The 24,307-nt window shown below is 36.7% G+C and overlaps 3 protein-coding genes across 3 annotated transcripts; 2 read left to right on the top strand and 1 right to left on the bottom strand.

The window, feature by feature from the left end:
- Positions 1 to 4,691: 4,691 nt before the first annotated feature.
- On the top strand, positions 4,692 to 5,888 carry LOC113016434 (anionic trypsin-1-like). The gene is made up of 5 exons (XM_026159261.1): positions 4,692 to 4,752; positions 4,836 to 4,983; positions 5,073 to 5,199; positions 5,335 to 5,589; positions 5,700 to 5,888. Exons 1-5 carry the CDS (start codon positions 4,692 to 4,694, stop codon positions 5,862 to 5,864), a joined length of 756 nt encoding a protein of 251 aa, XP_026015046.1. The 3' UTR covers positions 5,865 to 5,888.
- Positions 5,889 to 9,004: 3,116 nt separating this feature from the next.
- LOC113016433 (mast cell protease 2-like) lies at positions 9,005 to 10,373 on the top strand. The gene is made up of 5 exons (XM_026159260.1): positions 9,005 to 9,068; positions 9,158 to 9,305; positions 9,517 to 9,649; positions 9,740 to 9,994; positions 10,097 to 10,373. Exons 1-5 carry the CDS (start codon positions 9,011 to 9,013, stop codon positions 10,256 to 10,258), a joined length of 756 nt encoding a protein of 251 aa, XP_026015045.1. The 5' UTR covers positions 9,005 to 9,010; the 3' UTR covers positions 10,259 to 10,373.
- A 5,075-nt stretch (positions 10,374 to 15,448) lies between these two features.
- LOC113016430 (granzyme K-like) lies at positions 15,449 to 18,004 on the bottom strand. Its single transcript, XM_026159258.1, has 5 exons — positions 17,912 to 18,004; positions 17,570 to 17,711; positions 16,549 to 16,687; positions 16,126 to 16,395; positions 15,449 to 16,049 (listed from the first exon to the last, which is right to left on the bottom strand). The coding sequence occupies exons 1-5, from the start codon at positions 17,964 to 17,966 to the stop codon at positions 15,885 to 15,887; spliced, it is 771 nt and encodes a 256-aa protein (XP_026015043.1). The 5' UTR covers positions 17,967 to 18,004; the 3' UTR covers positions 15,449 to 15,884.
- Positions 18,005 to 24,307: the final 6,303 nt, after the last annotated feature.

Raw genomic sequence — 24,307 nt, 5'->3', positions numbered from 1 at the left:
ATTCAATGACTACATCTCTCAAATTTCATGAATTATTTTCTCACTCAGACACAACAACTGCCAAAAATCTTTGTACGTACAGGACATTTTGCATGTGCTTACATACTGTTTTCAAAATTGTTAAACTTATGGCCAAAACAATAACACAATGCAAAACTTAAAAAGACAGCAAAATGCAACAGCAATATTTTATTGAAACATATTTTACAGTTTTTTACAGCCGCTAGGACACATGTCCCAATACTTAGGTCACTTTTGCAAAACTCTTCACACAATCCTCCTAACTGACCGTCAGCTTGGCAAAGCAGTTCATTTCACATTCAAAATGCACTACAACTACCAAAACACTTCATTCAGGTCTCAAATAACCTCATTCTTCCAGAACACTAGCAAAGGTTGACAGCCGACAAACACACTTTGTCACCCACAAAACAATGACCTAAAAAACACTAACAACATGTAGCATTACAGTGTTTTCTTGTGTAAAACAAGGACACATCTCTGTTTATAATTTCAATATATGTTACTGGAATGAATCAGACATCATGCAGAATTCGTTAATATTTGTTTATGTATTTTTTTATTTTTTTGCACTAAGTAATCGCAAAATACAAGAATTTGTATACACACCATCCACTGATACACATACAATAGTAATGCTAATCTACTCGGTCTTCTCCATTTGGCCACAGGTTCTCATCCACATCACATCTCATGTCATCTAGGGCAATACACCTAGGAAAGAATCTTCTGGCATGCCAGAATTGAAGGAGTTGAACAATTGAAGGAGTAACACCTGTGTAGATGTTCATCTACAATGAGAATAAGCTGTGGCTGGTTAAACTGCATTTTTAGATTTAAAATATGTTTCAATAAAATATTGCTGTTGCATTTTGCTGTCTTTTCAAGTTTTGCATTGTGTTATTGTTTTGGCCATAAGTTTAACAGTTTTGAAAACAGTATGTAAGCACATGCAAAATGTCCTGTACGTACAAAGATTTTTGGCAGTTGTTGTGTCTGAGTGAGAAGATAATTCATGAAATTTGAGAGATGTAGTCATTGAATGCATTTTGTGCCAAAACAATGATAACTGATCCTCAGTTTAGCCCACATAGACTTCTGTTGTGCTCACTGTGTGAGGAGTTTTGCAAACGTGACCTAAGTATTGAGAAATGTGTCCTAGCGTCTGTAAAAAACTGTAAATCTAAAAATGCAGTTTAACCAGCCACAGCTGATTCTCATTGTAGATGAACATCTACACAGGTGTTACTCCTTCAATTGTTCAACTCCTTCAATTCTGGCAGCCAGGAGATTCTTTCCTAGGTGTATTGCCCTAGATGACATGAGATGTGATGTGGATGAGAACCTGTGGCCAAATGGAGAAGACCGAGTAGATTAGCATTACTATTGTATGTGTATCAGTGGATGGTGTGTATACAAATTCTTGTATTTTGGGATTTCTTAGTGCAAAAAAATAAAAATACAGAAACAAATATTAACGAATTCTGCATGATGTCTGATTCATTCCAGTAACATATATTGAAATTATAAACAGAGATGTGTCCTTGTTTTACACAAGAAAACACTGTAATGCTACATGTTGTTAGTGTTTTTTAGGTCATTGTTTTGTGGGTGACAAAGTGTGTTTGTCGGCTGTCAACCTTTGCTAGTGTTCTGGAAGAATGAGTTTATTTGAGACCTGAATGAAGTGTTTTGGTAGTTGTAGTGCATTTTGAATGTGAAATGAACTGCTTTGCCAAGCTGACGGTCAGTTAGGAGGATTGTGTGAAGAGTTTTGCAAAAGTGACCTAAGTATTGGGACATGTGTCCTAGCGGCTGTAAAAAACTGTAATGGAAAAATGTAATGGCAGTAGTTATGAGTAACCTACTATTTGTTCATTTTTGTTCAGCCAATGTAAATGCACTAATTCTATACTTTGAGAATACTGATTGCTCTAACAGAATCTGGTAACTGTGAGATGTGTTTCTGTGGTTTAGTCATAGTGTATCAGAAGTGACAAAACTGTTTCAGTGAGCTCATAAGTATCCGTGATCTAAGAATGATAGAATTTCTTTTCTATTATGCATTAGAAAAGTCATCTTCAATTGATGCTTTACTGTAGTGTTCGTCAAGGTGAAGGATGGGTTGTAAAAGAAATGTTAAAAAGACAAGAGATGTTTTTTTAAAAACGTTTTTTGGTTGTACTGCTACTCTATTTCTGAGTTTTTAACTTTCAGTTTCTTATATATATATATATATATATATAGTGTTAGTTTCAGTGACTGTGACAAATTTATAACATTTGTGGTATGTCAGGAGGTCTCGGTATGTAGAAAAAAAAGCCATATAACAGAAACTCTTTTTGCCATTAGGCTGACTGTTAATATGAAACCAATGACGTGCAGTAATGAGTGGAAATAGCTTTTCAGTTAGCAGCTGTTAGAAGTGACCTTAATAGTAAATAAAATAATGATAACTGGCATACTCTGCTGGTGCCATTGCTTCTAAGTTTGTGGAACTGGATGACGTTTGCTTTTAGTTTATGAATTACTCAATGTAGCTACACTAACCACTGACTTTTTAAAGCAGGAAATGTGTCACTTTAGATTGCATTGGGTTTTTTTTTTTTTTACTTTGACTGGAAGACCACTGATTCTGATACCCACGCTGAAGATGAAAACTGGTTTCTGTGGTTCATTAAGGAATTTGAAGAAATGCTGTTGCACTACCAAAACTCTAAATAACAGAAAGATGACAAATGATATAGAGCAAGGTTTTACTTGCTTAACTTGTTTAACTTCACAAACAGTGAGGATGAACATATTCATAAGAGCTTGAAAGATGAGTCCACTTCTTAATCATTTTATATTGATTAGGAAGTAGATGGTGCTCAACTAAGTGATAGAAAATCTCCATCATGTTGCTGCACATATCAAAGAGTTCATCTCCCTCAGAAAATAGAGCTTGCTCATCTTCTCTATTGCAGTCTGCATTTTTCTTGGATCAACCTCTTGTCCCGGTAAGGATGCGGGTCATGTTGTTGTCCTCTTCTGTCGAAATTGAAACACCATCTATGTTCTTATACACATTTAAAATGAGATTCTTTTTAGACCATTCCACAAGACTACTTGAATCATGTCATTACGCAGTGAATAATTTTACTTGAATGGCATTACCTTGGCCAGCTGTGAGAAATATTGGAGTAATATATCAACACACCACACACAACAAGCGTACTTTTTGTCAATTTTTGACTAATAAACCATTAATTTGGCCTTGAAGACCTTGGGGGACCTAAGTCAAATTTTAATGTGTCGCTAAGATGACCCCACTCTACACCAGTATTGGCGGCAGCATACTGCAATATTCTGGCAAAAATAGAACGAATCCTTTTTTCATGAGAACGTGTCAATATTTGTGTATGCACATGTTCTTCTACTAACTTTTGCAACAGTTCCATAATCATGACTATAGGCACAGTTTAAATTATAATCTTATCTCCGGTTCTTGCAGTTCATAGTTTGATGCAAAATATCACTGTGTCAAGTGTTCCTACGGCAAAGAAGCCTTGCATCTGCCTTCTTTACTTGTTAGATTAAATAAACTACAACTCTCGCAATGTGTGTGAACCATTTTCATAAAAATCTGAGACATTATAGTCCAAATAAACTGAAATTAAAAACAAATAAATATAACTATTTCTGAATTCAGTTAACCAATTATATTAGTATTCAACTCTAAGGTGAATTGGACCTGACAGTCCTTGAGGAAGATGGGAATAATTGAGTCCTAACTGTCAAGTATTACTGGAATTAAGCCAGAAGCCAAATGATACAAACTGTGTTTACAAACCAGGCCTTAAGTCTAACAAATACAGAATATGGACATGATAGGTCAGTGAGCTACAGCCATAACTATAAAAGAAATACTGATACTGATCTGGTAATAATGTTGCTTCTGTCTAAAATAGAAATAGATATTTGCTACAGCAGTAGCTTATTAATTACTTGGTCTATTTATTATATTGACATTATCCAAATAATGTCAACATTACAAGTTGAGTGTTAATTACAAGCAATTAGTCGCATCTTACAACACAAGGCTAACAGACTGTGGGGTGGCTGTGGCTCACTAGGTAGAGCAGGTCACCTGCTAATTGGAAGGTTAGTGGTTCAACCCCTGTATGATCCAGTCTACTTACCAAATATCCTGGGCAAGATACTAACTTGATACAGCCACTCGTGAGTGAATGTTAGATAGAAAGCACGAAAAGCATGGGGGAAAAAAATGTCCTTGCATAGAACAAAAGCTATTTGATTTGTATCTACAGAAGAGCAGAAGGTCCGTATAATAATACTGAAAGCACCAAATCAAGTGTCAAATCCCAAACTCATACTAAAAGTGAATGCAAAACGGTGTCATAAGTAAGAAAATAAAGAATAAATAATGTCAGAATTATAAACCTTCTCATAACACTCATAATACAATCTGTTTCAGACTGCTGAGGTAAAGTAATTAGGACGAACTAGATCATGCAAGGATAATACAAATGCAGAACTTGCACGCTTACTTGAGCAAAGGATGTGGTTAGAAGTCAAAACACAAAAGATTGTGCTGATACATGCCAACAGTGGAAACTAGCCGTATAAAAGGGTCATCTTGACACACCTACAATTACAAATTAACTGCCATGATGCAAGGTCTGCAAAACATTCTGCTCATCTATGTTCTGAGATGTCTCGGACAAATTGGTAAGAATCACAATCCTTGGTTGTTTTTCAGTGATCATTTAATGGAGCATCAGCCTAATTTTGACGTTTTTTTTTTGTTGTAGTACATGGTAGTGACATCATAAATGGGAAAAAGGCCCCAGAGAACTCAATGCAGTATGTGGTCTCAGTGCAGAACACTGATGGCCATATATGTGGAGGTTTTCTTGTCACTGAAGACTTTGTGGTAACTGCTGCACACTGTGATGTTGAGTAAGTAATCAGTCTTCTCGTGATGACCTCTTTGACTCGTGTAACTACATCAATTTAATTGATGGCTCTTAATGATTGTCTTCCTTCAGAAACCCCACACATGTTGTCCTTGGCAGCCACAATATCAAGAAGGGTTATCAAATAAATATTGAAAAAAAATTTAAGCCCCCCTCTTACTCTAACATTTGGTGGGGTAATGACATCATGCTCCTTAAAGTAAGTATGTATTCATACAATCAACACTTTCAAATGCCATAATTGTTGATTTAATGATTTCAATTCTAATAACACTGCTAATATGTTATGGAATTAAGAATTTGGGATTTTTTTCTTTCTAATGTGTTTCTCCAGCTGTCTAGGAAAGCTCGGCTCGGATGCAAAGTACAAATAATTCAACTTCCGTGTGCTGAAATGAACGTAAAAGCAGATCAAGTGTGCCAGGTGGCTGGTTGGGGAAGAAATAGAACTGGGGGTGAAAATATTGATGACCTGAGAGTGGTGAGCGTGTCCGTCATCAACCGATATGTATGTAGGGAACAATGGCCCGGTCTTTCTGCCAGTGTTATCTGTGCAGGTGGATACGGCACAGACAAAGGATTCTGTCAGGTATGGCTTCTGTTCTTTCATTGAATGTGTATGCTTGTTTCTTGTTGACAATTACCCAAACAACCTAAATTAAATATGAAATGGATATTTTCCCTATTTCTTCCTGACAGGGTGATTCTGGTGGTCCTCTGGTGTGCAACGGGTTAGTTGTTGGTCTTGCTTCTTTCAACAAAAATTACAACTGTGCTTATCCAGATGTACCCAATATCTACACAGACATCTCCAAACACCTTAAGTGGATCAATTGGATTCTGCTAACTGCAACATCTTCCTAAAAATGTGTTTTTGTGTTGCTACTGTAGAAGCAAAAGATAAATGAATAAAAATATAATGGCTGTCTGTCATTACCAGTGTGACAAAATATCAATAAAAATCTATCCCAAATTTTCTGTCTAATTTCCTTTTGTAATAGTCTTAGTTTACAAAACAATAAGAAACAAGAATACTGTAGAGGTCATTTTTGTCTCAGATGAAGTCCAACTAACGTCTTTTTTATATCTTCTTTGAGATCTAAAAAAATACAAAATGCTAACTGAATACTCTGAGAAAGCTTACTTCAAACATTTTTTTTTCTCCTGTACTGATACTCGCTGATGCACACAGGGGCAAACAAAAGCTACGTGAGCTACGTGTTTTGACTGCCATGATTAATCGTTAATACAATTATCATAGTTTTTAAGATATTTATGTAAACTTTAACAAAATTTGGTTAAAAATGACAAATTTGGATCTAATGAGAAAGATGTAAGAAACAAAAGATGGAAGAGTGACTAGTCCAACACTTAACAAAGCAGTGTTGGATAGGTCTTCTACCCTAATTATTTGATTGAAGAAAAGTTTAACCCACCTATTTTATCACCCACAGGCTTGACTTTGCCTCAGAGGACTTGCTGCAGTTTGGGGTCCACAAATTTAATTCAGTTCACAAATTTTCTTTCACTTTGACTCTGTCTTTGGCTCAGTTTTACAAGGGACTTTTTTTATTTGGCTAAATCTGGCAAATACTTTTTTTGATTGCAAGCGCAAATATGCTAACACTATCTTGTAAAATACTGCCACCTACTGGTGAAAGACAAGTCACAAGTTTGTCACATGGCTACCACAGACAGCCATGCATTCACAAAGTCAGACGTATGGCCAATTGAGAATTACCAAGTAACCTAACAAGCATGCGTCTAGACTGTGGGGGGTAACAGGAGAGAACCTGTGTATAGGGGAGAACATGCAAACTTTATACACTAACTTTATACAGAAAAGCCTCAGCCTGTGGATTCAAACTAAGTAAAAAATCTCACCTGCCTGGCTTATCACACTTGTTCTGTTTAATTCAGTTTTGTTTATATAGCACCACCTCACAAAAACAGTTGCTGCAAACAGTTGCGCTTTGTATTGTAGGGAAAGACCATATAATAATAGAAAGAAAACCTCAACTATCAGATGTACCCTTATGAGCAAGCGCTTGCAGACAGTGCGAAAGAAAAACTCCCTTTTAAGAGGAAGAAAAGTTCAACAGAACTAGTCTAATGAAGTCTGCCTTGTTGGGGTTGGGGAGAAAGAGAAGATAGTGTGTAATCACACTGAGAATGTTAAGAGGTGAGCGGAAAAAAAATATTCAGTGCATTAGATGACTTAGACTATTAGCATAACTGAAGTATGGTTCAAGATCACCTGATCCAGCCCTAACTGTAAGCTTTATTCAGTAATGCAGTAGGAGACACAAAAGTGGCAACACTTTTGACACACAATTCTGCATTAGTAAAGTATTACTAAGTGCTTAATTTATCATTATTTAAAGCATTACTACTCCTTAGTATGTAATTTACAAATACAGATGGTTGGATCTGCGCTTTCACAGGCCCCAGTTCAGAAACGTATTCCCGTTAACAAAGCAAGACAAACAGCTCAACCAGTTTTTCACATGCTAGCAAGGGAAGGATCTCAGAGCAGCCCTTCTGCCCTCGGTGTCAGACCACTTTGAAGAACCATCTCCCCCTGCAGCCTTTTATTTCTGTGACACACAGTTTACACAAACACCCACTGTAAAACCCCCCTATGGTTATAAAAGACAAGGCACTAGGTGTGTGTGTGTGTGTGTGTGTGTGTGTGTGTGTGTGTGTGTGTGTGTGTGTGTGTGTGTGTGTGTGTGTGTGTGTGTGTGTGTTTGGGGATGCGTTTGTGTGACCTCCTGCTCACCAAAAGGGTCAAAAGGGCAGGAAGCTTACTAAACAAGAAAACAGAGCCCTCACATAGGATGTGTCTCTATAATAAACACTACAGCCTCCCCCTCCATTCAACAGGCTGGGGAGGGGGACAGAAAAAAAGGAATGTCTTGGATCATACAGTTTGAACCAAGACTTACAAATTTAAGTACAACAATGGCAACATTTAACCATTTGACTCCAACACAGATATAAATATTTCGTTTGGTTTATAAGCTTAAATACAGCATGTTTTTGGTATGTGTTTTTTGATGACCTTAGCCATATTTTATTTTAAACGAAGAAGCCTTAGTATAATTATGTTAAAGTACCCTATAGCTCTAACGACTTCATGTATCTTTCTCTCGTAAGCCCCTTTTTTCAAACTTCGACTGTGGGCCTAGCTACATTTGTTCTTCAAATCTCAGGTGTGCTATGTTTGCATCTAGCAATACATTTGTATGTTGTGTATCTCTTTGTGCTTTGTCTGTATCACTTTTCTGTTGTGAAGATAGCTGAGACTTGTTCAACTCTTGAGGTACTTTCATTTACTTTTATAAATGCTTTATAAGGCAAAAATAGTCCTCACTTTAGATGAGGTCACAAAATACTTAACAACTAGTAACTGTCTCCGATTACTGTTTGTGATGCAATGAACATATTACTTATCTGTTCTCATAAACTGCATACTAAAAAACTGCATACGATGACCTGGATGACTGAGAACCTTCACATGCATACTAATGCTTTATAAATAATGAATTAAAATGGCCTGCATTTGTATAGCGCTTTACTCAGCCCCTAAGGACCCCAAAGCGCTTCACACTACATTCACACACTGGTGATGGCAAGCTACATTGTAGCCACAGCCACCCTGGGGCGCACTGACAGAGGCGAGGCTGCCGGACACTGGCGCCACCGGGCCCTCTGACCACCACCAGTATTAAGTACTTACTGATACCTTACTAATGCTTAAGAGTCATTATGTGTGTGTTACCAAAAAGTGTCATGCTGAAGGACCTTTACTGAGAAAGAGGTATACATTTAATAACTAGTTTTGAACAGTGCTGATAACTGGAAGTGTTTGTTTTGGAAAGTTACCACATTTACCAAAGGAAGTCACTGCAGCTGCGATAAAATGGATAGGGATCAGTCAGTGCAAACCACATAAAAGGGTTTGCTACACAGTTCCATAGTGACAGAACGAATATCTTTCTGCCAAGATGTATGCTTTGCACCAATTTATGCTAATTCATGTTTTGACGTGCCTTGGACAAAATGGTAAGCCACACTATACAAATACTTTTAGCCATCTGCAAGCTGAATATTGACACTTTTAACTCATTTTGATCATCTTCTGATGTCTTTAGCACTTGGAAGTGAAATTATAAATGGGGAAAAAGCTCCCGAGAACTCACTGTTGTATATGGCCTCGGTGCAGAACAACTATGGCCACAGTTGTGGAGGTTTTCTTGTAAGTGAGGACTTTGTGGTCACTGCTGCACACTGTGATGAAGGGTAAGTAATCAATCCTGCAGGTAATTTGTGGGTCATGTGATAAGAAATCATTTCAGAAGTTCCTATTAATATTAATATGCAACACTTTTCACCTGCTGCACAATGTATGTCACAATTTCTCCCTTAAAATTATACACACACGCACACAAACACAGATAACCATTACCGTTTAGAAAGCCTACTGATTATCTCTGACTTGCAACTTATTTAGGAATCCAAGGAGAATAGTTCTTGGCACCCACGATCTCAGCAAGCCTGCTGACACCGTGAAAGATGTAATCATGAAATGCATACACCCATATTATATAGGTGTTGGAAATGGGAATGACATCATGCTACTCAAAGTAAGTCGATTTTTTTTTCACTTAATATACAGAAGACATATTTGTGATCTCTAGAACATTTGCATATACAATCTCTTAATCTGTTCCCAGCTTTCTAGTGAAGTCCAACCAAGCAAAAGCATCCAAATTATTAAACTTCCCTCTTCTGAAATAAAGCTAAAGGAAAATGAAAGATGCCTTGTGGCTGGGTGGGGTTTGACAAAAACTGGCGGTCCATTAGTTCACCAGTTGAGAGTAGTGGATGTGTCTGTTATCAGCCCAGAGGTCTGTAGGGAGAACTGGCCGGGTCTTCCGGATGGTCTTATTTGTGCTGGTGGTTATGGCACAAACAAAGGGTTCTGTCAGGTATGTTTTTTTTTTATTTGTTTGATTTTTAAGATTAACTGCTAACTCATGTGTACTTGAAACAGTGTATAAAAAATGTTTTCTCTTGAATAACCCTCAAAGGGTGATTCTGGTGGCCCTCTGATCTGTAATGGTACAGCTGTTGGAGTTGTTTCTTTCAACAAATGGGGCAGATGTGACTACCCGGATGCACCCAATATTTATGTGGATATCGCAAAACACCTTGACTGGATCAACGAGATTCTCAAGAAAAAGCATTGTTAAGTCTTACATAAATCTTTGCTTTGACACACTGTTATTGTAGTTGTGCGTTTAAATCGCTTTGTGTTTTATGTAGATGCAGAATAAATAAATGTTTCAAATATTTCTCAGCAGACATGTAATTGTAGCAAACTTGCTGTAGTGACAATATTATTGTGATGTCATTTAGCTCATTTTAACGCAATAAATCACCGGTAAATGATTTAGGGGACAGTAAAAAGGTTCCCCTGGAGTCAGAAACAAAAAAATGCAGTCTTCGCTCAGCATGATGCAGTTATTAGATGAGATGAGATCAGGTTTCAAGGTTGGCTGGGTAGTTTTAAGAGTGCACCCTGGTGCGCACCCTATGACGGCTAGGATAGGCTTGAGCTCTGTAACCCTGGGTTTAACAAGAAAATGTAATTGCTCTGAGCGGTTTTTGATATGGGCGACATGGGTGGTTGCCCAGGGCACCCAACAGGCCAGGACATGCTAATGCTAGCTGTGTTTCCATAGATCCTAACTGATCTCAGAGCGGTGAGAGCAGACCAACGGTACTTTGGCTTGTGAGCTGCTCTCCATTCAGCTTACAAACACCAGCGGTTTAGCCACAATTCGCATGCACAAATCACCAGAAAAAGCAAAAAAAAAACTGCTGGACTCTCAGCTTGTCCAGCTCCAGTCATTGTTAAAAGGAGACAGACACACCCAGACACTGTGAGACTGACCCATGCATTTGTGCTTGAAGCGTCACTTATGTCTACGCGGTCATGACATCGCATCATGTGTTGATTGAAGGAAGTGCAGCTTTCAGCAACAATACCTGATTGCGGCCACAGTGGCAGTAATGTAAAGACTGGATGCATACATAATATATGATATATATATATATAATTGACTGGCAAGGAGCTTTAGTAAAGTGCTGTGTGAAATGAAAGGAGAGTGAAGCCTTAATGTGTTTATTTTTAGACCAGATCTTTTTTTTTACTATTTTGTTCTGATATGTAAAACCTTTGAAAGGAAAGGAGATTTAATTTCTTTTTATCATGAAGATGGATATATGTTTGTTGTCTAATTACAGTAAATCTTAATCTGGGAAAATGTTATTTCTGTGGTTAATCTAGTTGGCTGTAGAGCTCGGAGATAGTGTCATTAGGCTGTATCAAGAGTAAAAAAAAATCAGCAAAAAATCTCAGGTCATTCATCACTTTTTTTGGTTGTTTTTTTCTTTTTGTATAAAATCTAAATTTAAATAAACACACAAAATTAGAGATTATATGTATTTATAAAGGTATAAACCTCCAAAATAATCCACCAACAAGAACAGAATTACACAAGAAGGTGCAATGAGCCTGTCATATATCAAACTGACAAGATAAAGTAAATATTAAACATTGTGTAAATTATTATCCAACAGGGTGTGGGGGGCATGTAAGTGAAGCCAGCTCAGACATTGCTGGTATTAGGACTGTTCGAGTCAAGTTTTGAGGATATACTGACGAGAACTGGGGTACTGGAAAAAGGCTGATAATGTTGAATTAATTCAGTGTTACTGTGCCAACCAACCTGGTAAAAGGAGTTATATGCAATGCATCTGGGAACTATGGTTGAGGAAAAAGCCAACACATTGACCAAGAAACACCACCAGTAGTAGCTCAGTGCATTAACATTAATAGGAGATACCTGCTGTGTGCTTGCCTACCCCTGGGTCACAGCACAATAGGAACAATATTGAGCAATACTGAAATAATGAGCCAACCCTAGTAGAAGAGAGTAGAGGAAATGAACCAGATGAACTTGGCACATGCAATGACAGATGAATATACCGAGCTGAGGATGAAGATTGTGGCCAGGTTAAAGGTAACCACCCAGCCAAGATGATGACGTATAAGAATGTCTGCTGCCCTCTGCTGGCTATAATGAAGAATTAGACAAAGGCAACAGTTGAGCTGTACAAATACAGAAAATTGCATTTGATGGTATATTGATATGGCAAGAGAAAACATAATGTAGTATTTTACAAAACAAAAAAATCTAAGCAACCACATCTTTACTGACTACTGGGAGTAGCACATGCTCTGCAAAGTTTCTTCTTTCCAAAGCTTTGATCGTCTCTTAATTTATTTCTTGTGAATTCTTGTGAATCAACAAATTCATTTAAAAAGCAAAGTACACTTAAACAAAAACAGCTACAGTGAAATACTTCAACATCATCATCATTATTGTCGTCATCGCCATTGCTGTTGTTGTTGGTGTTGATCAAAATATTAACATCATATTTGGTGCTAATAAAGAAGACGGTGGGCGAGATGGACACAGTGACCAGTCCAGTACCTGACAACTGAAAAGTGACCGTGTGTTTATCAGTGCCTTAGTTCAGCAGTCTGTGGTATGGTACAGTAGACACTAAATTGAATTCACTTCAGTTTAAAAAGAAACAAACAGTACTGATGGGTTTTTTTTTTTTAACCAGTGAAATTGGTCTACATCATGTAGACAACAAATAAACAATTAACTAATTAATTAGTAAATAAAAATATAAATTTATTAAGTTAATGTAAAACACTATTCACTTGCAATAAACAGAAGTATGGAAGAAATACAGATTAATGTGACAAACTGTGTTGCAATGCAGGCACTGCAAAAGATCTGGAACCACAAAAGATAGCATGATTGACCAAGATATCACAAGCTGCATATTCACACTATAAAAAGGATGTGGTCATAAAGGTCAAGATAAGAATAAAGGTGACAGTGTTCTAGACATGCAAGCAAATGATGACAAATCTAGGATGTAGTGAAAAGAAGTGACGTTGTTATTTTACATTCTGTCAGTGGTCTGCAAGCATTCACTGAATTTAGCTGCTTCATAAAATAACGCATAAAGACATGCTAGAATTAAAGCCTGTATGCTAGCTTTGGTTTTCAAGTCAATAATATTTACTATTTTTGAAATTTTAATTGCATTTTATTCACACTTACCTACAATTAAAGACCAAATTTATGATGGAAGAGGTCAATCTGAAAAATTGCAAATGGTATCCACCCTTATGCAGTATACCGAGTTACAAAAGTCCTTCTAACGTCTTCATGTCTGGGAAACTTACAAAATTACATTTATCATTTTCTTTTTTTTTTCTTTTTTCTTTTTTTTTCTCTTTTGTCTTTTTCCTTCCAGTGTTTAACCTGACAAATAATAAAGGCTTAGAAACTCTGATTAAAAAAACAAACAAAGCAAAACAAACAAAAATAGTCATTATATCCCCTAACCCAATAAAGATAAAGCCTCTGCTTCTACTGACTCTTAATGCTGTCACAGTGTTATTCAATATCTTAGAGAAGTTAAGGTCAGACTCAGTGTAGCCAACTTTATTAACATTTATCAATTTTCTACTAAATACAGCCAAAATGTCATAACTGTGAGTTTGGGAAAGCACATTGAAGTTCAAATCTTATCTGGTTTGTGGTTTTTGTGGTTCATCTAGTTTGCTGCTGAAGATTATGCAAAAGTTGTCAAAAGTTTCCAAAGCAAAGTATCATGGTTTTACATCAGCCTTCTTGAACTTTAGCTCACTAAATGAATCTAAATCTGTTATTGCAAGTAAGATATTCTCACAAAATGCGTGTGGGTTCGTTTATTACAACAAGCCTGGAGTAAACACCTGAAAAAAATAAGAGTGAGAGCTAAACAGCTTTTAAAATTCACTGGGGTTTGTACATTGCTTATTTAAGTGTCCAATAAAGTGCAAAATTTAATTACCAACTGGATTACTAGTTATGAGCTGAAAATAAGTGAGAAGTGTCTGATATGACACCAAGTGTTTACTGGATAAAAATGTTTTTCTCATTCGGTTGGCAGTAAATAATAAAGAAATAAGATTTATTGAGTGAAAATAGCTTTTCACTTCACAGCAGTTGACTCTAATAATAAATTAAATACTAGTTCAAACAAATTGCTGTCTAAATATATTTCATTTATGATGCTGTTTTTACCTTTATGGAACCGGATGATATTTGCTGTTAATCTACTAATTGTTTTAAGTAGTGCATCTTTCTGTAACTGAATTAGTTGATATAACATGTAATGGTCCTAAAGATCTTTGAAGATAGATAACGTATTAAGACATAAATTCAAACTGAGTCTACTATTTAACTTTAATGGCCCAACTCGTTACAACTTATATGGTACTCTTGGAATCCTAGAGTATACAATGAATGAACAAACGCATTCAAGTTGAGCCAGCTATTTATCTACAAGCAGTCATCTGGTTTTATTTTGTAAAACCAAGAGGAAGACACATTTGGTAAGTAAATACTACAAAAAGTTTCTTTTAAATACACGTAGCAGTTTTAATCCTCTAGTTTTATCAACGTTATCAGATTGCCAGGCAGCCTGAAAGACTTTTTAATTAAAACATTAACACAGAATCGATTCATTTTCTTTTACTTTCTGAATAATATCAATGCTACTTTTCATGAAATATTTTCCAGCTCTCTTTGTTTTAGTAATATGCAATGTTCAAACCTACAAATGTCTTTCATCAGAGTTTTCATATGATTTCAAAGGGATGTCAATTTCACCATGCTTTCTATTCTATATAATAAGAAAATGGCAATAGTTAATGTACAGTTAAAGTACAGACATATAAGGCTACAAAATTCTTTAACCTGCTTGTATCTGTGAAATTGTTACAATTCAATTTTAAAACAATCACAACGTCTTATCTGTCTGTTAAAAATAAATAAGGCAATATTTTTCTTTTCCCTCCAATAATCTCCGAACGATGATGAATATCAGACTTTTTTTTAATCGTACTTCAGGAAAACATCTTGATAAGATTCAAGAATAATTACTTTTTGCCATCTGGTAGCTTGTTTACAGAAATTACAATAAATAATATTAGGAATAAAATGCCTTTAACTTGAACACTAAAGGACTGAAAGACTGAAACATAAATTTTACAAAGATGACTTAGGAGACTTAGGAATTACTGTAAGGCGATGACACAATTAAGGAAATGCACTAAAAAGAAGAAAAGAAAAGAACACGAAAATGACAGATGTGTTGTTGTTTTTGTCATGCCACAAGCTTTATTAGAAAGTAGAAAAGCTAGAAAGTTAATTACACAATATTGTTGTTTTTGGCCTTTTCAAGCAAAATACTTAAAATGAGAAATGAAATAAACATTAAAGCATACTCAAAAAATTTTTTTTGTCATTTTTGTCAAAACGTCTGCTTACAGATTTATTTATTTTCAGCTTAAGTTTGCAATACATGCCATGGTGAGTCTCTTTGGCTAATCTCGCTTTGTTTTTTCACTTTCATTTATCTATTTATTTTTTGTATACATTAAAAAGATCCTTTTCCTGTTTGCATTGTAGCTGTCTGCAACAAACAAGAGCATTCACATTTGGAGGTACTTTGAGTTATATGATATTTGGAAAAAGTTCATGTTTGTGCCAAATTTACCTAACAGACTAACTATGGGCGGCTATCATGTGGACAGTCTGTAAAAACTAAAATATCATAAAGAAGAGGAAGAATGAAATAAAATGGATAATGTTCAAGTAAGTGGTTAACAGTGACAGCAGCTGCCAGATTTAAAAAGCATCAAATATGCCCGTCTTGCTTAGCTGGTACGGCTCGATTTCACTGATTTTTGGTTTCAGATGACTTCATTGTTTTTTTGATCCACTTTAGTTGTTTCTTTGAGAGAAACGAGTAGACCGCAGGTTTTGTCATGCACCCATGAGATCCAAAAGAAGTGACTCCAACCAACATTCCGTAGCACAGCAGTGGTCCTCCTGAATCCCCCTACATCAGCAAGATCAAATATATGATTAAATATATGAACAAAAAAATAAAAAGAACATGCATCTGTCATACTTACATAACAGCTAGAATCGTTTCTTTTGCCAAATGTACCAGCGCAAATCATGTCCCTGGTGATAGAAGGGTTGTGGTTGTAATAATCGCAAGAGTTGCACTTCTGTCTGCTGATCACAGCTACATGGCCACCCTTGAGGACATCTGATGTTTCATTGTTTTCAGTTTGTCCCCATCCAGCCACCAGACACCTTCTCCCATCTGCAGGCCTTTTGACTATTTTCCCCAACTGTAAGTATTTCACGGTTTTGGTTATCTCTGCTGGTTTCTTAAGCTAAAAAAAGAGAAATAAAAAGAAATATTACATATCGATAATGGCTGTCTATACATTACCTTCACAGAGTTTGTCTTAAAGTAAGTCTGTTTGCAGCATTGTTCAAAAGTCATGAACCACCTATTGCTATGAGACACTCAATTATCACCTTACCTTAATCAGCATGAGGTCGTTGCCCTGGAGATAGTGGTAATAGTCAGGATGAGGGAAGAGTTCCTCAACCTCTCGGACCTGCTTGGAACCTTTTTCCTCTTCGTTTATGGAGTGTGCACCTAGGATAACCCACCTCATTCTGACAAATAAAAAAAACAAAACTTTAGTGATGACAGTTCACATTGAACTTTTTTTAAGATTTCCTTCCTCTTCGGGGCTAAAAAAGGCCATTCAAACACACGAGATATCAATAGAGAGCCCTGGATGTCCTCTATTTAGGACTTAGGACTAAATATTACAGGAATTAGTAGGATAGCTCAAATAAATATATAGACTAAAAGCAAATGTCCATTACAATCACTGCCACATTTTATTACCTACTTTCTTGTTCCAGTTCTAGAGCAGGTGTAACACGAAATAATTTTGATATTTACTTTTTAAAAGGCATTATTCTTTGCATGTTTGTGGCTGAAGCCTGGAAGGAGTGTGATCAACTTTTTTTTCAGTAATGTACCAAACAGTCAAATCTACTCAAAGCGGGAGGAGAGAGTCAGAAATGAATAATAACAAATAAATGCAGATTGGTGTATAAATACATAAACACAGTGCATCATGGGATGCCCCCCAGCAGCCTAGGCCCATTGCAGTATATGTTTTTTCAAAAAAGCCTATTCTTAAAAGTAGAGCGGTGTCTTTCTCATGAATCCTGAAAAGGCCCAAAAGTTAAAGGCTCTTTCTCCTGTTCTTTTCTTAAGACCCTTAGGAACCACGCGTAAGTCAGCAGTCTGAGAAAGAAGTTTTGTATTGGTAAGTTTTCATAGTAATACTACTATGAGGTCTTTAAAATAATAGACTTGTAAAGCTGCAAAAAGGTTTACACAGACCATATCAGTGATCAGTGTTTACAGACATAATCTGTTTTTTAACCAATATCATTATAATGCACTCACTGTTTCAAAAAAAAAAATAATACTGCAATATTTTGATTTGAAATTTCAAGAAAAGTAACTCGGGTTCATACTTGGTGCAGTGTGCGGCCGTCAGGACCCATTGTGGATGGATTAATGTCCCGCCACAGAAACTGTTTTTACTTAACAAATAAGTCATAAAAGGGAGTGAGTGTGGCCTGACTTCTCTTCCTCCAATAATCTCAGAACCATGACCTAAAACAAAAAGAAAATATCCAGTCGCATAACAAAATCAGCACATTAAGTCAAGAACAAGTGAGAGAAACAAACACCCGGCATTAATGGCTTTCTAAGACTAAAAAGATATCAGTAATGGAACTTTGTATTCTGTTTATTTACATGAAGGAGACAATTATCAGTAAGTAAATGAAAGTAAAATATAAAACATTACTCACCTGACTGGACGAGGAAGAGAATGCCACATGAGATGAAAACGATGAGGCGCAACATTTCTTGTTATCTGTCTTTAATGTTCACAGTTTTCAAATCTACTGGGATGCACAGCTTAATATTTTGAGCTGAAAGGATGTGGTCTGGACACAGTAATTAATGAGTCAACAAAATGGACACAGCCAATCAAATCCTAAAAACTGTTGGTGTAAATTATTCCTTCTCCACCCCCCAACCCCCCCACCATCACTACAGTTACACCCAATCGACGCACATATACACACACACACACACACACACACACACACACACACACACCCTTTTGCTATATAGGGGAGGGTTAGTGCAACTCACATTGTCATGAGCAGCAGTCCGGTCACTTAAACTTTCAGCTATACTTTTAAGGGTTTCTGAAAGCTGCTGTGTACTTCAGAAAAAAATAAAGGAAACCGTATGTGCAGAGGTAAATGATAACAAAGACGCAATATTTACTGAGAATAGTTGTAGATGCAGTAGTTTCACCAGAGGAATGAAAAGTAATCGCGCAGACAATGTTTAACACTTTTTGTCATTTGTTATTAAGTTACATGCTAGATATTATATGTGTCATATTTGCCAAAAGTGCTATAAATGTGCACTAGTATGTCTTTGTGAATTTGTTTACATGTTTACATGTTAATGTGCTTTTTAATATTGATGCTTGGTTTTATAGTTTTACCTGGATTACAGTGAACTGCGATGAAGACACAAGTGCCAACAAAATATAGTAGAGAACGCCACCTTGTGGTTTAGTATGAAAACTGCGAGGGTCATAAAAGTGTCCCTGTTTTACATTGAAATGTAACATGAGACCTAAAGTAATTTAAATTTAATGTCACCAAGAGGTTAATTCGGCTGTTATCAGCTAACAGGGATGAAGGAACAGCATCACTTAAGAAAAAATGTTTGTCACTTTTTTGCACTCTTCCTAAGATCCCATTATTCTTTGTTTGTTGATTTCTGTGTTGAGATTACTGTACTTGACTTTTGCAGGAAACCTTTTTATAATAATGTACAACAGACAGAAAGAGAAGGTAGAAAACAAATGAACAAATATTGGTTCCTTGGCATTGTGGTCAGAGGTCAAATTTTCTAATACATCTTGTGAACATGATAACTCGAGAAACATATCACCTTGGTATTCAAATTGATACCATAGGCCAGGGGTAGGCAACTCCAGGCCTCTAGGGACAGTGTCCTGCAGGTTTTACATGGGTCCTTGATCCAACACAGCTGATTCAAATGGCTAAATTATCTCCTCAACATGTCTTGAAGTTCTGGTAATGAACTAATCATTTGATTCAGGTATTTTGACCCAGGGTGATATCTAAAACCTGCAGGACACCGGCACTCAAGGCCTGGAGTTGTCTACCCCTGCCATTGGCTCATCTGGGACAAATCCCACATGAGTTCAAATCTTAATAATGGTGTCAAGGCTGAGGTCAGAGGTCGGGTTTTCCAAAAATCTCGGGAATGCGATAACTCAAGTAGGTGACCAAAGATTTTCAAATTTATACATAGATGCATCTATTAGGAAACTGAGCAGCCATCAGTATTTTTTATTTCACTTGTTTCATTCTATATGAATGACAAACAAACTCATGAACAGAAACATACAACTGTTACGATCCTGGGTCATTTGACCCAGCGTTTTGAGTTTTAATATATTTTGATGTTTATGGTTTATGTTGAAGTTCATTACGTTATCTAAGTTCATTTGTATTTTGTCTATGTTTCCCTGTTATAGTTCATTGTTTATTAGCTTCCCCTTGTGTCTGCACCCATATGTTTCAGTCTCCCTCGCTCTTCGCATGTTTCATGTCTGCGTGTCCTATGTTGTCACTCTTGTGTTTTGTCTGCATCTCATTATGTTTCCTGTTTTATTTTGAAGAGGTCTGGTGTCCTATGTTCATTGTGTTTAGTTTTACTTCCAGTGTGGCATCATTATATTCATTTTAATCAGCTGTTTCCCCATGTGTTTACACTTGACCTGATCACCTCCTGTGTGTCTGCATGTTTTCATTCATTCCTTATCAGGTTGTCTGTGGTTTCTTTTCATGTTTCCAAGTCTTCAGGTTTCAGGGTTTTCTATGTTTAACCTTAGTTTACCCAGTTTAGGTTAGTGTTTAATTTTCCCGTTGCCCCTTGTTTTGTATGTACAAAACCAGCCATTAATCAATGGCTCGTTTTCAGTTAATATTAATTTTGTTTCCACGTTTTGCTTTGCTGCATTTGGGTCCTTTATTGTCCACTCCACCCAATCTGCTTCTGCACACTGTGACAACAACAGTAAATTCATCATGCAAGATCAAATAACATGCCATTTTCTGGGAGTGCCTTATAAGTAATATTAAGATTCTGTTATTACTAACAACTAAACACTAATATTTGCCCTAACATGAGTTAGGTGGAGTTTGTGTTTATCTGTGTGTAACACATTTTGAAATACGTGGCTGTCCCAGCGTCACACAAGTCATAACTGGTGAAACTATTGAAAAAGCCATATGATTCCATACTCGTGTTCACTGGTGGACAGTTTAATGACATAACACATAATGTTTAATGATTTGTGAGTAATCCAGTAATGTCTACGGTCATTTCTGATGAATGCATAAAACTTACATGCATAGTGGTATTCCAAAAGTTCCTTATTGTCATCCCTTGTCTACTTATGCCTTCTTGTTCTAATAGCTGACTTTTCATCAGTGTGTCCTGGTTCCTCAACCCCTGATGAAGACCATGTCAGGTGAAGGGAAGTGGACTCAGAGGCATGGCTCGCTGTAGATGTGTAGAATATTTATTTACTGACAAAGTGAGTAATTAAGTAACGTAATGACTCCAACACTGGCTGCAACCATACCCTAGAATGTGATCGCTGATGTTAGGGTAAATGAATCCTGAAAACAGAAAGTAAAAGTTGAACTAGGCTCCTAGTACAGGGCCTGTCATTAGGCCCTGCTCATTTTATGGGATGCTCAGTCTTGTAATTATTGTTTTGTTTTGTCTTTTTATGTGGTCGCTGTTTATTATGCCTTTATGGACTTTTTTGTACTTAATGTTACACACATGTTAACAATCTAAACAGTGATATATGCTGCTTTAAAAAAAACATATCCCCATTCCACATTCCAAAATGTCATGTGACAATCTGATTGGCTTAGGAGTGATGATGTCACAAGGATGTCACAAGGATGTCACAAGGATCCTTTGAAGTTTTTCTATAAATAGGGGTGAGAAACAGCAATTTTCAGTTCGTTTCGTCGCAGCCTTTGTGTTTGCAGCCTTCAAACGTTCACTACAGAAAAATTTGGAAACCTCTCAGAGTCATCGGATACAAACGCCAACATGTATCCAAGATTACGGCAACCAAGACAAAAAGATTTCGCCGCCTCTCCTTCCACGCGTGGCCGGCCAATTTCTCCAAATGGCCTCTTATCCATCCAAAGGGCATTACAGGAGAGTAGGAATGAAAACAACCATCTCCAGAACAAAATTCGACAAATTGAAGAAGAAAAACGTCACCTGGAGAAGAAGTGCTTACAAATGGAAGCACAAAACAAACACCTGGAAGAAACACTACAGCGCCAGCCCGACATCAACATTATTAATGAGGGCTGGGGGATCAAGTTTGCTCAAGCCAGAGAGCAGATTGTATTCCTCATCAAAGAAAACAAGAAAAAGAGCGCTGAAGTTAAAGAAATGTCCGAGCAGCTTCAAGGCAGGAAAGCGACGATTGATAAAATAGAGTGGGATCTGCAATACATGGACCAAATCAATCACCTGCTCCAAAGAAAGCTTGATGAAGCTGAAGAAAAAAATAAAGAAGTCCTCCAACAGAAGGAACAACAGGACACAAAGCAAAAAGACCTGCAGCGCGAACTCCAAGGCATGCAGGAAAAGTACAGAATGGTGAAGGCAAAGTTGGATCAAACACTGGTCCAAAATAAAGACCTCCTTCAAGAGAAAGAGCAAAAGCAAGAAAGACTGACAGAAGAAAAGTGCATTATCAAGGACTTTGAGAGTAAAAATCAAAAAATGCAAGAAGTCTGTAATGAACTGAAGGTCAAAACAAGTGAGCTGGAGGGAGAAAAGGAAACACTGGCAAAACGATGCTCACACATGCAGAAAAAGATTGATCACATGGCGAAAAACAACTCGGAGCTCATTAAGGGGATATTGTTGGAATTCAACAACTTGAAGCGGGAAAACACAGAAATGCAGGCCCAAAAGCAAAAACAAGACAAAACGCATGAAGACCTGCAGTGTACGCTCCGCGACATCCAGAAAAGAAATGAGCAGCTAGAAGGCCTGCACAAAGAAGATCAAGTGAGAAATGCAGACCTGCAGAAGGCAAAGCTGACACAGGAGGCAACATCCAAAGACCTCAAAGAAAAGCTTGAAGAAACACAAGCAACATTAGAACAGGTGGAACAAACATGCAAGAAACTTGAGAGGCAAAACACAGAAACCATCGATGAGTTGAGAACCCTCATCCTGGACAAAAAGGCGCTCGTGGAAAAGTCCATGAAAAAGAAGAAAAGATTCTTCAGCTTTTTCCGGTAGAGGGACAATACTGCTTCTTCAACTGATGTAGCCTCGTCTTGCTCCACCTCTGTTCACCCCCCAACCAGTCCCGGCAGTTGACTGCCCCCTCCTGAGCCTGGTTCTGCCGGAGGTTTCTGCCCGTTTTAAGGCAGTTTTTCCTCCCCACTGTCGCCTAGTGCTTGCTCAGAGGGGATTGTTGGGGTTTTCTCTCCTCTACCTTCTTTCTTTATTTACTTGTTAACTTTTTGCTCTTACCTCATTTAACCTTGCTTCGTTATTTACTTGTTAACTTTTTGAACTTACCTCATTTAACCTTGTTTCGTTATTTACTTGTTAACTTTTATGAACTTACCTCATTTAACCTTGTTTCGTTATTTACTTGTTAACTTTTTGCTCTTACCTCATTTAACCTTGTTTCGTTATTTACTTGTTAACTTTTTGCTCTTACCTCATTTAACCTTGCTTCGTTATTTACTTGTTAACTTTTTGAACTTACCTCATTTAACCTTGTTTCGTTATTTACTTGTTAACTTTTTGAACTTACCTCATTTAACCTTGTTTCGTTATTTACTTGTTAACTTTTTGCTCTTACTTCGTTTTACCTTGTTTCTTTATTTACTTGCTTGTTTAACTTTTTTTCAACTTATCTAACAAAATAAAACAGTTGAATTTATCCTTTGAGTATTGTTCATCTAATCTTTACAGAGTTTTTCCAAAACACTTTCAAACATTCAGATCTGTCTTTCATTTTCTTCTTGAAACCGCATGAACGGTGAACTAAAAACTCTGGAACATGGTTTGAAACACTGAAATTGTTTCAGCTGAAACTGGCAAAGTCATACGTGTGTGTGTGTGTGTGTGTGTGTGTGTGTGAGTGTCACAGGTGATATGGTGTCACTAGTCCGGTCATCATGTTTAGGCTCATTCACTCCAGAATTATTTAGGCCAAATCTTTAAAACAGTGTCACTGCACACACATTTCAATCACACAAACGCAGGATTAATTCTTTGCAGTATTTTATCTGATTTATTATGAGAATGTCATGCCTGATCATTTGCACCCACAACATCAAAAATGGGGGCAAAAGGGAGGAGACCACGTTTAATCGATTATAACACGAGGTCAGAAATATAAGTGCTGACATGAGTAGTGTCCACAGAAACCTCTGAATCTCAGCTAAAAGCTCATGTAAACCATGTCTACAAACACCAAACAAAGCAAAGACACCAGACAGTTAAAAGAGCAGTTACGTCACCATGAATCTGTGGACAGCTAATATCCATATTTTGATTTATGATTTTCTGGAGTTAAATGTGAACCGAAACATATTTTCAAACGTGTTATATGCTATAAAATACTTTTAAAAATTAGGTGAGGGAAATAAAAAATCATTTTTTCTATGTTTGAGTCACAGTAACTTTGACATAGTAACATCTGCAGTAATATTTAAAGCTCTGATGACATCTCACCAGTGTTAGCTTTATTTTGACACCAAGACTGTTTACACAGAGTTTGTAATTGCAGAGAAATACATTTATTTTGGTCATTTCCTTTTCGAGCAGGAAGCTCACCCTTCTTGTTATACCCTTTAGATGAATACAGAGTTTTTAATTAAATACATATTCTTTAAATAATGTTCCCTTTTAGAAAAAGTAGGATAATTAAAAAAAACAAAACATTTATTATAGCTCTGTCACGTAGAAAAAAAACCTGTCTCTTTTCTGTGGTCTGTTATATAACATTAGGGGTGTTCGTGGCAATTAACTTTTTAATCGACTAAGCGCCATCTCTAATTATAACACGAGGTCAAAAATAT

The sequence above is a fragment of the Astatotilapia calliptera genome, chromosome 23 (assembly GCF_900246225.1).
Source record: "Astatotilapia calliptera chromosome 23, fAstCal1.2, whole genome shotgun sequence".
Classification (NCBI taxonomy): Eukaryota; Metazoa; Chordata; class Actinopteri; order Cichliformes; family Cichlidae; genus Astatotilapia; species Astatotilapia calliptera.
This window is presented reverse-complemented; position numbering and strand designations above follow the sequence as displayed.